Source organism: Neomonachus schauinslandi, chromosome 5, assembly GCF_002201575.2.
Source record: "Neomonachus schauinslandi chromosome 5, ASM220157v2, whole genome shotgun sequence".
Classification (NCBI taxonomy): Eukaryota; Metazoa; Chordata; class Mammalia; order Carnivora; family Phocidae; genus Neomonachus; species Neomonachus schauinslandi.
In genome coordinates, this window is record NC_058407.1 from 169,340,801 (window position 1) to 169,353,373 (window position 12,573).

Here is a 12,573-nt window from a genome sequence, read left to right on the forward strand (position 1 = left end):
TATGGAAGAACCTTGTTACCAGTGACAGGAGCCTACGGGGAGGAGGCTGGGGTACTAAGGCTGTTCCTGTCAGCCCCTCCCTCCTCCATCTGGAGTTCTCCCCACTCTGTCGAGGGGGATGCAGGGACAGCCTCCATCTCTTTCCTCCACAACCCCCCCCCCCCCCCGCCATGGCTCCCAGGCTCCAATGTGGAGGGAATGGAGTTCTTCACAGCCATCCTGGGGACTGGCTCCTGCATTCTCACCCACGGGGGCAGGTGACCTGCTGAAGGCTGGGGCCAAGCCAGAGGACTCTCCGTCTGCAGAGCATGGCCACAGCATCGGCCGCTTGGTCGGAAGCCCAGTGGGAGCCTGGGTGAGCTCCATAGCATGCCTGTGGCCCCACGGTTTGTCTGCAGCTGGGGTTGGATGTGTAACCACCGGACAGGGCCGTGCAAGGACATGCTGGGGGCGAGGTAAGGGGAACACAGCCCAGTCATTTAGACATTTTCTAGCAGGCCAGGGATTTTCCCATTCTTTGCTGCTCGCCTGGATACAGAAGGCCCCATGGAGGCGGCCCTTTGGCTGCTCCATGCTGGGATAGGCAGCTGCAGTCCTCGCCTTGGCCTGTGCCCAGGGAACTCGGGTTTTCTGTCCTGGAGTTGGAGGCCGACCCAGTGTAACTTCTCTGATTGGTCATTCTGCCCTGGCCAGCAAGCTGGCGGGAGTCCATGTTGGACAGAGTGCTCCAGGGCGCAGGGAAGGGGACCTCACCGAGCAGTAAGGAGATCCTTGGGAAACAGCAGGAGTGTGACTGAAACTCGCAGCAAGGGCCCTTTCAATTTCACCTCCAAACCTCAGTGCTTTTGGTTAGGGAAGGGAGTTGGGGGTGGCTGGGGAAAAATAAGAAAAGGCTCCTCCTCCTCCTCCACAACAGGCCAGCTTCCTCCCCTTCCTGGTTCCAAGCAGAGAAAATGGGAAACACAGACAGGGACAGGGACAGAGAGGTAATCAAGTGTGACAGAGACAAATACTGGGAGAAGGGGACAGAATGTGAAAAACCCAGGGATGGTAGTCCACCCTAGGAGATCCACCAGGTGATGGAAGGAGGGAAGGGTCTGGAGCATGGAAACACAGACCCAAGACAGGATGGGTTCTGAGCCTTGCAAAGGTGGGGAGGCCACGCCTGGCTGGGCAAACAGCAGCAGCTAGAAATATTTCTAGAGAAGTCCTCAAAGTAAATAAAGTGATAACACAGTCCCCACCTCTCCTTGCTGTTCTGCCGTTAAAGGTCATTGGGTGGAAAGACCCAGAGAATCCCAGGAATGAACAGCTGAAGGGCCAGAGTCCCTGCGCAATGCGGAAAAGGGAGGAACGTCTCTTGATAGCAAGGCTGAACGCTGGGCCTCTCCGCTGCCACGTGAGGTATTTAACCCACACTGGCCACCTTGTCACCACACAAACAGCCCGGACACCATGGCTGTTGACACAACATCCTCAGGTAAAAACAGTCTGGGGAGGGGCCGTGGATGCACCGGCCTGTGAGCGGTCTTCTCCTGTACTCAGGTCCCACCATGTCCATCTTGGAGTGTCACTGGCACCCCCGGGGGAGTCACCCCCTCACTGCAGCCACCTAACTCCCACTGCTAACATGGCCGGCAAGGAATTCCTGTCCTTGGCCAACAGCATCATCATCTTCACTGACTCAGCAGTCACGCTGGGGCCCCTGGAACTAACCCAAAGTGAGACCATGAGAGCCATTTCCCTTTTCTTTCAAATGCAGTTCTTTTCCAACATTGCCTGCGACAGCTTTGGTGCAGAGATTTTGGGGGGTGGGGGAGGCACATGGGGAAAAAGAAAGGAGAAAACCAGCCAATTGCACAAAGCCTTTCCCTGGAAAAGCCCAGGCTCTGGGGGTGGTCAGGACTTGTGACTGCCCTCCCCACCACCCTCTGGAGCTCCCGCTCTGCTGGTCGAGGCACAGATGGGGATCCATTCCATTCCCCATGTGGAAGAGCTGTCTGGGAACAGGAGAATGGCGGCATGTGTATATATATCTCTATGTGTGTGCGCGTGTGCGTATATATATATAATAGGCTATATTAGAAAATTCTCTATGTATAAATATAAAACACTGGTATCCAAACATGACACCACAGCAAACTAAAGTGCTTGACAGGAGTTGGGCATGTCTAAGTATGTAGGTAAAACTATTATTCATCCTGAGTACCCAGGATGAGGGAGAGAGCTGGGGAAGCAAAACCATGGAGGGCCTTCTGCCCTGGTAGGGGTGGGGAGAAAAGGGGGATGCTGGCCCAAGCGCCCCTCCCCAGCGCCCCTCAGCCTTCTCAGCCTGTCTGATCACTGTCCCAGGTCAACACCATGCCTCAACTCCACCTTGACCCTGCTTTTCCCACTGTGCTTCTGTCCACAAGGAGACCAGTGTTGGAAAGTTGGGGATGGGGGAAGGCTTGCTCCCACAGGGGAATGCGGGTCAGTCTGTGCCCACAGCTTCCTCTGCCCACACGGTTGGAAGTAAAGGGACCACTATGTATGCTGAGGGCAGGAGAGGAGGATTATTGTCGTTATAATTAATAACTTGAGAAATCAAACACCATCACTCCTCTAGGCCAGGCCCTGCCTTCTCTCCTCTTGGGCCTCCTGCCTGGGTAGGGGCTGGAGGGAGGATGGGAGGAAGCCTTGGGGACAGCTGACCCGGGAAGCTGCCCTTTTATCTGCAAGCCCCAAGCAAAGCATTAGCACCTCCACCATCCCCAAGACCCCTTCCCTACAAAACAAGGCCCATTCTGGTCTCAGACCCACAGAAATGCCACAGGCAAATGGTCACCAGAGCTCCTGGGAGTAGAGGGGCCCCACAGGACAGGGAAGAGCCCCCCCCCAGGACAAAGTGCTACAAAAATGGGTTGGTGGTTGGAGGTTTGGAGGCAAACGGGCTTGATGAGGATCCAGTCTGGAAAGAAACAACAACCACAAATTAGGGGATTAGGGGAGAAGAGCTGGAGACCAGAGAAAAGATGCAGCCCAGGATTCCTTTCTCCCCCAGAATTACTGTGCTGAGGGTGTGGGAAGGTCAGTGGGCTGAGGCAAGTAGGGGGCAGGGGAGTGTGGGAGACAACAGGGCCCACTGACTAACCCACTCACCCCTGCGTGGCCAAGGCAGGGCTTCACGAGGGAGGGGCACAGCTTCCAGCCCACACTGTCCTGTTCTCCTCGAAGGATTCTGTCCCCGACCCCCAGAGAGAGGCCATACCCGCACTCACCATGAAAGGGTTGGTAGAGGTCCCAGCTGGCTGGCTCAGTTGCCTCTGTCCCAGCTTGGCTGATCCTAAGTCGCTGAAGGAAGAACCTGGGAAGCAAGAGCAGAAACTAGGCTGACATAAGCCCTGCCCCTCATGCTGATGCTGACCACTCCGCTGGGCCTCCCTGCAGGGCAGGGACCGCTCCATCCTACAGTGGCCGCAAGAACGGGCCTTTCTAAAGTCGGGGAATAAGGGTATGGAGCAGAGTCAGAGGACACAGGCAGGTCTGTGGCTTCTCTGGCCCCCCCTACTGGTCCAAAAGGGAACTAGCTCAGATGTCTGGCTCCCTAAATGTCCTAATATTCATTGCCACCCCCCTGCATTCCCGCAGGCCCTGGGGGTGGGGAATGGGGGTAAGAAAGGAGGGTGTGGTCTGAATCCCTTACCATTCTGCTGCTGAGTCATCGAGGTCTGTGGGGGGAACAGTGGTGGTGGGAAGGTGCTGGCAAAGGCCCTGGGGGGTGGCACTGTCTGGGGGAAGCCAGGCCCCGCACTGCTCATCCCAAAGCTGGGCCCTGTGGAACGAGGACATGAAGTTCAGGCGAGGTTCGGGAAGGCAGGCTGGAGAACGGTTCTTCGTAGGTCTCTCCACGATAGGGACATGGGATAGAGTGTGTCCTTATCCAGAGGTACCCAGTAAAAGTACCCTGAGTGAGCCATGGAAGTCTTCAGCTTCCATGCAACCTAGCAAACCTGCCCTCTTCCTGTCCACGGTGGCTTCTGGCACGGAGGGCACAGAGGTGCCGAGCAGGGGCGGGGCCCAGAACCGGGGTCAGCTGCCTGCTCTATTAAACTGCACCAATGAAAGCAAAGTATTAGCCCTCTGTGAATGTGCCTCAGTGGTCTCATCTCTTAAAAGTGGGCCGGGCCCCTTTCCTAGGGCTGCTGGGCAAAGCCAATAAGGGCTGTAAAGCTCTCAGCAGTGGGGTTTGCCACATGGGTCAGTGGTCAGTGGTGCTAGCTGCTACCAGTCTCTCTTCCCGGCCTCAAGGTTTTTAAGAACAACAACAACAAAAAAGGCAGGGGTGGGGGTGGGGGAGCATGCCTCTGAAGAGAGAAGAGCTGAGGCTGCGGAGGAATAGGGAGCGAGGAGATCACAACACTCCAGCTGATGAGAGCAGGGACCAGGGGCAAGGCTGCAGGTGGGACACAGAAGGGGGGTGCACACTGCCGAGGGGCAAGAAGGGAGAGTCCTGCCACGTCAGTCGCAGAACCGGCTCGGGTCAGTAGCAGTCTGCTTTTCGTAATTGTGAAATTCTGATTCTGGGACTTGGGTGCTTCTACTCTTTGCCCACTAGGCGGCCCGGAAATTCAACCTGGTCTGGCCCGGTGAAGGAGGCTGTCTGCCACTCCTCCTGACAGTGTGTGTGTGTGTGTGTGTGAGAGAGAGAGAGAGAGAGAGAGAGAGAGAGACACGGAGAGGGACAGAGAGAGAGAGAGAGAAGGGAAGGAGAGAAGGAGGCAGAGAGGAATTTGCGCCCTGGAGAGAGTCAGGGCCAGGGCAGAGTCTGGAGGCTTACCTGTGGCCAGGCCGTTGGGCTGGAACGGGTTGGTGGAAGGCAGCTGAGGGTGAGCGGCAGGTACTGTGAAAGGGTTGGTGAAGGCTGCTCAGGGTGGAATGGGGTAGAGGTGGGAGAAAGAGAGAGTTACTCTCTTCTCATCTGGTTAATACTCGGATGACAGCATTCCTCTCAATCTTGGTTGCTCTTTCTCCCCTCCCCTCCCTGCAGAGTCCCCAGGTTCCTCTTGGCTTTGGATCCCCTCCCTGGGTCTCCACGGGTAAGACTCACCTCCAAAGGCAAGCCCCGTGCTGCCGCCTCCACCAGCTGTGGCCGACTGGAGCGTGGGGACCTGGCCGGCCACCCCGAAGATGCTGTGATGTGGGAAGAGAAGTCAGCATGCAGGGCACTGGGGATCAAGGGGAGAAGCAATGCAAGGGACCAGGAGATGGCAAACCCTGTCCTGCCCGACAGGAGGAGCTGAGCAGGCTGGGAAAAGCAAGGCTCTGCAGCCCCAAGGCAGACTCCTGGATGTCTGGACGTACCTGCTAGGGATACCTCCAGCTGATGCTCCGGGCGCCAGGAGGCTGCCCATATCTGCGAGGCTGTTGGGCTGACTGGCAGGTGCGAGAGGAGAGGCCGCAAATGGAGTCACCTGGCTGCTCCCTGGGCAGTCACAGGAAACAGAACAGGGAGTGCTGGGGTGAGGCAGGAGGGAAGGGGTAGGAGAAGAGATGGAGGTGGGGGGGGCAGGGGAGACGGAGCAGAGTGATGGCATGAGTGCACCCACTGGGTTCTCTGAGCCCATTTCCCCCTGGGTCATCCGGTTCAGAGGGCCTTGACTGCCGCTAAGAATTCTAGGTAACATGGTACTCAGCCTTTGTCAATCTCCTTAGTGCTCAAAGCTGCTGCTGCTGAGAGAAAGCGGCCCGCCCTGGTGTCAGGTCAGTGTCCCTCCTACTGTAGTCTGACTTATAGTTCCCATTTTTTCCTCAAGCCGTGGACATGTCTGTCCTTTCCTCAAACCAGCATTTCCATTTATGGATAAAGCCTAGGAAGGGGCAGGTAGAGGGGATGGGGGCAGGAGCTGTGAAGGGCAGAAAGGCCCAGACACTCGGGAGCCTCTCATGGAAGGTGGAGCCCACACCAGAGCACAGACAGCTCAGCTCCCACTCCCACCAGAGGTGCCCCCTCTCGGGAGGCCACCCTAAGCCAGGAGCTTAGATCAGGGTTCCTCTGCCCTCTCTGGTCATCACATCTCAAAAGAAAAAGCCCCGAGGGCGAGCCCACGTGGGAGGCGTTCGAAACAGCCTGAGGAGCAAGTCCAGGAAGTCCCTGTCCTTTGGAGAAAGCCTCTTTATCTGCGTTTCTCAGCCTCATCTGTATGGTGGGATCCAGTCAACCACTCTGGGCTGTTGTGAGGGTAAAATGAGGCTACAAACGGAAAAGGCTTGATTTTTATGAGAGCTGGAAGACTCGTACCGAAGGGAAACACGCTTTGCATGGTGTCTGCCACATGCCAGTGCTCAGAAATTGTTTGCTGAATGACTATGTGAGAGGTAGAGTGAGAAGGACTGGACTCCAGTCGGGGCCCTACCCCCTGCTACTGCTGTGACCTGCGCAAACCATCTTACTCTCCTGAGCCCATATTTTTGCTTGCCCTCTCATAGGATGGCTTTAGGACACGCCCCCCCCCTCCGCTGAGGTAAGTATTTTCAACTAAGTATTCTGCAGTCTGTAAAGCGTGCATAAATGTGAGCTATCATCATAGCCTATGATAGAAGAAACTATTTCCGGGGTCAGAGAAACAAGACAAGGTCTTGAGGGAAAGGTGATGGCTGGCTCAGGTGGTAAACACAAGTGAACGAGAGTCTCGCCTGGACTCTCAGCTCCAGTCTTCCCATGCGCTCTGCCTTGAACAGGAGCCCCCACCCACGGTCCTGCCCCCCCTTCGGGCTTTAACAGAACCACGTCTTCAGATGGGCCTGCCCTGACCTCAGTCTGCATTAGAGCCTGGTTTTCCTCTCCTAACACCTTGTTCTTCGCCCTCGTGGCACTTGACATCTTCGTAGTGACATATTTTTGTTTCTCTATCAACTGTGTCCCCCTCTAGACCAACTCCCTTGCCAGGTTTCTCACAGATATCAGTTGCAAATGTGCAAAACGTGACACGTGCAGGGTGATTCACAGCAGCGCTGTTTGTAGGCAAAAGACTAAATATTCATCATTCGTTCTACGTAGTCATCAACAGGGGACGGATTAAATAAATTACAGTATATACATAAGCAGGACTATTGTGCAGCCATTAAAAAACAATGAGGAAGCACTTCATATGCTGATAAAAAAAAATCTAGCAGTACTGTTCAGTTAAAACAAATCAAGGTACAGAATGGTATGTCTATTATGCCATCAAGTGTGTTAAAAAAAAAAAAAGAGAGAGGGGCGCCTGGGTGGCTCAGTCGTTAAGCGTCTGCCTTCGGCTCAGGTCATGATCCCAGGGTCCTGGGATCGAGCCCCACATCGGGCTCCCTGCTCGGCGGGGAGCCTGCTTCTCCCTCTCCCACTCCCCCTGCTTGTGTTCCCTCTCTTGCTGTGTCTCTGTCAAATAAATAAATAATATCTTTAAAAAAAAAAAGAGAGAGAGAGAAAGAAAATAGAATGATAAAAAGTAAGTGAAGGCCACAGGCTCCTCTTCCCAGGGGCATGGCAATGGAGAGGCGGTAGGACGGCAGCTGAGCAGGGGGGGTGGGGGTGGGGGCTGCAGAAACATTTGGAGGCTGGATAACCTGAAGCCTGTTTGTGGGGAAGGGGGAATGTGGTGGCAGAGGTGGACAGAGTGGAGGAGAGACTCATCTAAGAAAACTGATGGGAAAAACCCTGTAGAGAGTGGGAGGGATGAGCAGGTAACCGTCACAAGGGAAGATACCAGAGATGAGAGGAAGAAGGGCAAGGGAAAGATAAAGACACAAGGCAAGGGATGAATGGCCAAGCCAGGCTGGTTCTCAAATCTGTGTTGCTCCCTGGTCCCCTCAAACTTCAGCCTGGTTTCTCCTAAGTTTGGGGCTTTTTTTCTGAAGACCCTGGAACTATCATTTGAAACTCGATGCTCTTCCTTCCCTAAAGGGTAAGGCTGTATTGATCCAAAGCCCTTTGGTAAGGGGATCTTCCTGGTGCTAGGCATCTCGGCTCTGACTTGGAGAAGCAGAGTCCAGCAGGGAAGGCAGGTGCCCAGGGCTGGCCTGCCGGCTCCGAGCTTCCAAGGGTGGGCTGCTTCCCTTGTGCTCGCCTTGGCCACCCTCCTTCTCAGCCCCTGGCCTTTCTACAGGAACAAGTGCTAGGCTACCACGCCACTGAGCACACTTGGTCTCTGTCCTCTCCAGGCCCCAGGCGTCCGGAAGACTGGAAGCCAGCAGCCTAGTGTTGAATCTTCTGATTCTCAGGGTCCCCTGGCCTTTCCTGGGCTATGACTCGGGGTATGTGGAATTTCTGAGTGAACACAGCTCCCTGTCCTCACTTAGGTCAGACTCTTCAGTCCTGCTCTGGGCCTTTCCGTCAGGTCAGGGAGCTCCCAGGCTGGGGGAGGTGCTGTCCTTCTGCCCTGCTGCCGCCTGGCTGTGTGTCTCCTGGCAGACACTAGAGGGCAGAGCCCACCCTCGCCACGGCCAGGTCGACCCCGCACTTTCCGCCCTGCCCTTCTCGGGGAACCTAGGAATACCTGCGCTCTTGTTGTCTTCTTCTGCACTTCCAGAGCCCCATTCCCTGCGGCTGGATTGGTATACATACCAATTTCTAGCAGTTTCAGGGGAAACTGCAGTTTTAGAAACTTCCCCTCTCCAGACTCCCCCTCAGAAATACAAAAATACAGCCAGGCTTGTCAGAAAAGACACCCACCTCTCACCCAATTCTCCCTACTTCATCCCCAGTGGTTCTTTATGTCACACTCGGAGAACCACCCTCTCGTGATCCCGGTGCGGTGGGAAGTGAATGGGAGCTGCCATTCATCAGCCATTCGGGTTTGGCCAAGTCACTGGCCAAGTGAAGCCGGTTTTGTCAACTGCAAAATGGAGATCTTTCCTTCTTCATGGAGATAATATGAGGATGCTCCTAGCAGTGGCAGGAGCCTCACAAGGGCTGGTTGGCTCTGGCTGGCTGCAGAGTCTGCTTCTTGAGATGACCAGACACTGGACGCAAGTTCACCCCAGGTTTGGCCAGGGAGGGCTCCTGGCACCTTCCTTCTCTCCCTTAAAGGGTGGCCCTTTAGGCAAGGGATTGTGACAGGCATGCATTTCTTTATCAGTATTATTTTTTAGATTATTTATTTGAGAGAGAGAGCGTGAGCACTAGTGAGGGGAGGAGCGGAAGGAGAGGGAAAAGCAGGCTCCCCGCTGAGCAGGGAGCCCAACGGGTGGCCAGGACCATAACCTGAGCCCAAGGCAGACACTTAACTCACTGAGCCACCCAGGCCCCAACAGGCATGCATTTCTGACCGGACCAATTTATAACCACCTCGTACAAGCTGCTTCCTTTCAAGCTCTCATTCTGAGGAGCACCTCCGTCTTGCTACACTGAATATTCCTGTGCCAACTTACATTCTTACCGATAGCATGCAAAAGGGCCAGTTTCCCCACACAGTACTGGCCATTACCAATCTTTAAAACTTTTGTGAATACAATGTGTGAAATTATTATCTTACTCTTAATTTGTGTTTTCCCTGATTAGTCAGGTTGAGAACATTTTCATCATTTTTTTTCTGGGTATTAGCTGCTTGTATCCATTGCCTGTTATCCTATTCTGTCTTATTTATAGGAGTTTTAAAAAAACACATGATGGCTATTAGCTTTTTGTCTGTTTTCCATATTGTAATTATCTTTTCCCTGTTTCAGGCCTTTAAGGACAATGAAACATTGTTATGGGACATCTTTTGGGACACCTTTTATCATATAGAATGTGACCTAAGCAATTTCTATTTGTTAGAAATTTATGTGGTGTCTCCTGGTCTGTGGTCAAATTATAAAAGGGTTCTGTGTTTGAAAATCCTGTCTTTTGATTACAAAGTTCTACTTAGAGGTATTAGGTCAAACTTGTTCAAGTGTCACTCAAACGGCCTCCTTTCCTCCTTATTTGTCTATCTACTTTATTGACTATTGATCTTGCGAGTCCACTACCATCCCCCTCTCTGTTGCTGTTACATTTTCACTGTGTCTAACAGTTTCTGCTTTATGACTTTCAAGGCTACCCTGTCAGGTACTTGAAGTTGGTAACGTGAGAACTTCTTTGTGAATTTTAACTTTTATCAGTATAAAATGTCCCTCCTTGTCCCATTCAAAAGAAAAGAAAAATAAAATAAAAACAAAAGCACGCAAACAGTTCGCGGTGGCACAGTGGGAAGGCTGTGGGCAGAGCGAGAGTCAGGGAGTCTGGGCTCTGGGCCGAGCTCTGCCACGCTGTGGGTTGCACGACAGGGAAACTGCTTAACTGCTGGGAGACAGCTACATTTGAAGGGTTCCTTCCAGACCTCAAAGCTCTTGGCTCAGAGGACCTGAGATAGGCTTCTACTTTGGGTGGGCTGTGGAGTTGGAAGAATAACTCACCAAAGCTGTAACTTCCAGTTAGCATCCGACTGGCTGGCAGTGAGGGTGGAGAAGGGGAAGGGTGGGCGGGGTGGGGGGGGAGGGAGAAAGAGAGAGCGTAAGTCACCGGCTTTCCCCAGACATCGGGTCTTTAGAGCACTTGGGCTGCCCTCCCGTGTGTCCAGGACGGACAAAGGTAGAGGGCCAGCCCCAACGCTATGAAGACTTGATGTCTGGGGACTCAGGGAGGAGCCAGATGCTTTACAGCAGCGGCCTTTAGGGTCTCCTTTTTTGGGGGGAGGTTGTCTCAATTGCTAAACAACACAACACTGAGTTTACAGTGTTCTGCTCTAACAGGGGTGAGTGAGGACTTCCGGAGACTATCTTGGACTCTGACCCAGCCCTCGCTCTTTGGGCAGTGCACAACATGGACCATCAGAGCACTTCAGAGGAGAGGTCACGTCCACTCTTGAGTTTTCGAGGACTGGGGTCTCCCCAATTTTCCGGTCAGAGATCTCCTATACACACCCTGCACAACTGCTGCTGCGATTGAGCTGTTTTCCTTCCAGGACAAAATGGAGCAGGAGGGCCCCTCTTCCTGCCAAGAATCTCCTCAGACCCCTCTCTCCCTTTCCCGGGCCTGCTTCTCTTCCTTCTCTGTCTCCTTTGCCCAGCTCTCTAGGTTGGTACAGATGCGAATGAAGGGCGATGTATGGATGTGGAAAACTGAACGCGGTTGGAAGAGAGAAGGGCAGCAGAAGAGAGCAGGCAGACTTTACCTGTGGGTGTTGGCTGGGCCTGGAACGGGCCTTGGCCAGCTGGAGGAATGCTTCCAAATGCAGAGGACCTGGGGCTACTGCCAAAGGCATCGAAGTTGGCAAATCCTCCATGGGAAGGTGTCTGGCCTACAGGTGGAGGGAATGTAAAGGTCAAATATATAAAATGGACATATAATTGATATAATATGCACTAATTCTGAAGGCCAAAGGCCACTGATGGGACACTGCCTTTCCACAGGGTCCTGTTCAGGGAGAGATGGCAGGGGCCTGGGCAGAGGGCCAGACACCCGCTGGGGAACATGGGGTGTCAGAGGCCTCCAAGTTCACTCCCCACCACCTTTTATCCTTTTTTTTTTTTTTTTAAAGATTTTATTTATTTGACAGAGAGAGACAGCGAGAGCAGGAACACAAGCAGGGGGAGTGGGAGAGGGAGAAGCAGGCTTCCCGCCGAGCAGGGAGCCCGATGTGGGACTCGATCCCAGGACCCCGGGATCATGACCTGAGCCGAAGGCAGACGCTTAACGACTGAGCCACCCAGGCGCCCCATCTTTTATCCTTACTCCACGAGGCATTCCCATTTTTATCAGGGCCTACTTTGGGCTGAATCATGTGAAAAAAAAAAAAGTTGTTTTTGGTGGGGGAAGGGGCTTGAAAGGAAGAAAGGAAACTAGATACCATTTTATTCAACCGGCTGCTGCTGGTCTTTGGGAAGAGAGCGGGGGAAATGGAACACATGACAAGGCCCCTGCCCCCATTTTAACGGAAAAAGAAGGTAATAAAAAGGCGATTTCCAGTGTTCCAAAAGGAAGTGTGGATAGTCCCCGACTGTAATGTTTTTTAGTCAAACTTGCAGACATAATCCGGGCTGCTCTCATTTGACCCCAGCCCTTCCAACCTTGATGCTTCAGGATTATCATCACATTCATTTGTGGGAGGGGAGCTAGAGATGGCGGGGGGGGGGGGGGGCGGTTACTGGTCACCCCAAGGGCGTGAATGGCCTTGTGTCACGGGTAATACATTGTGGAATGTTCTCCTCCCAGGTCCCACTTACCCCCAAAGGCTGGGAATGCAGCGAAAGCTGGTGCCACCTGGGGAGCGGCAAAGGGGTCTCCACCTATGTCGGCCAGCAGGTCAGTACTGGCTTTCTTGACCGAGGAGTGGGGAGGTGGCTGAGAGCTCCGGGGCTGGGACGTCCGAGGCTGAGACTGACTGACAGACTTGAGAGGAGAAGGCATGACATAGAGCACTTGGAGGCCCAGACATGACCCGGCCCCTGCATGGCTCCCTAGGCTGTCCCCAGATAAGCAAGGGGAGAGAGAAGAGAGGGAGAAACTGCCCTCAACTGAGAGATTTCCTGGGCAGCAGCTGCCTGAGCCCCTCGCATACCTAACTTCTCTGTCTTCTCAGCACACCACCTCCCGGAAGC

At 53.8% G+C, this 12,573-nt stretch overlaps 1 protein-coding gene across 2 annotated transcripts in view; it reads right to left on the minus strand.

Moving 5' to 3' along the window:
- Nucleotides 1-1,763: 1,763 nt before the first annotated feature.
- AGFG2 (ArfGAP with FG repeats 2) overlaps nt 1,764-12,573 on the minus strand; it is a 22,052-nt gene continuing 11,242 nt past the window's right edge. The window contains exons 5-13 of one of the 2 annotated variants that reach the window (XM_021680081.2): nt 12,199-12,364; nt 11,148-11,273; nt 10,390-10,422; nt 5,344-5,464; nt 5,090-5,172; nt 4,820-4,903; nt 3,686-3,814; nt 3,261-3,346; nt 1,764-2,950 (exon numbers count right to left, since the gene is read on the minus strand). In XM_021680081.2, coding sequence (XP_021535756.1) covers nt 2,891-2,950; nt 3,261-3,346; nt 3,686-3,814; nt 4,820-4,903; nt 5,090-5,172; nt 5,344-5,464; nt 10,390-10,422; nt 11,148-11,273; nt 12,199-12,364 — 888 coding nt within the window. In that variant the 3' untranslated portion in view covers nt 1,764-2,890. The remainder of the gene's footprint in view (nt 2,951-3,260; nt 3,347-3,685; nt 3,815-4,819; nt 4,904-5,089; nt 5,173-5,343; nt 5,465-10,389; nt 10,423-11,147; nt 11,274-12,198; nt 12,365-12,573) is intronic. The other variant, XM_044915160.1, reaches the window with a different exon arrangement.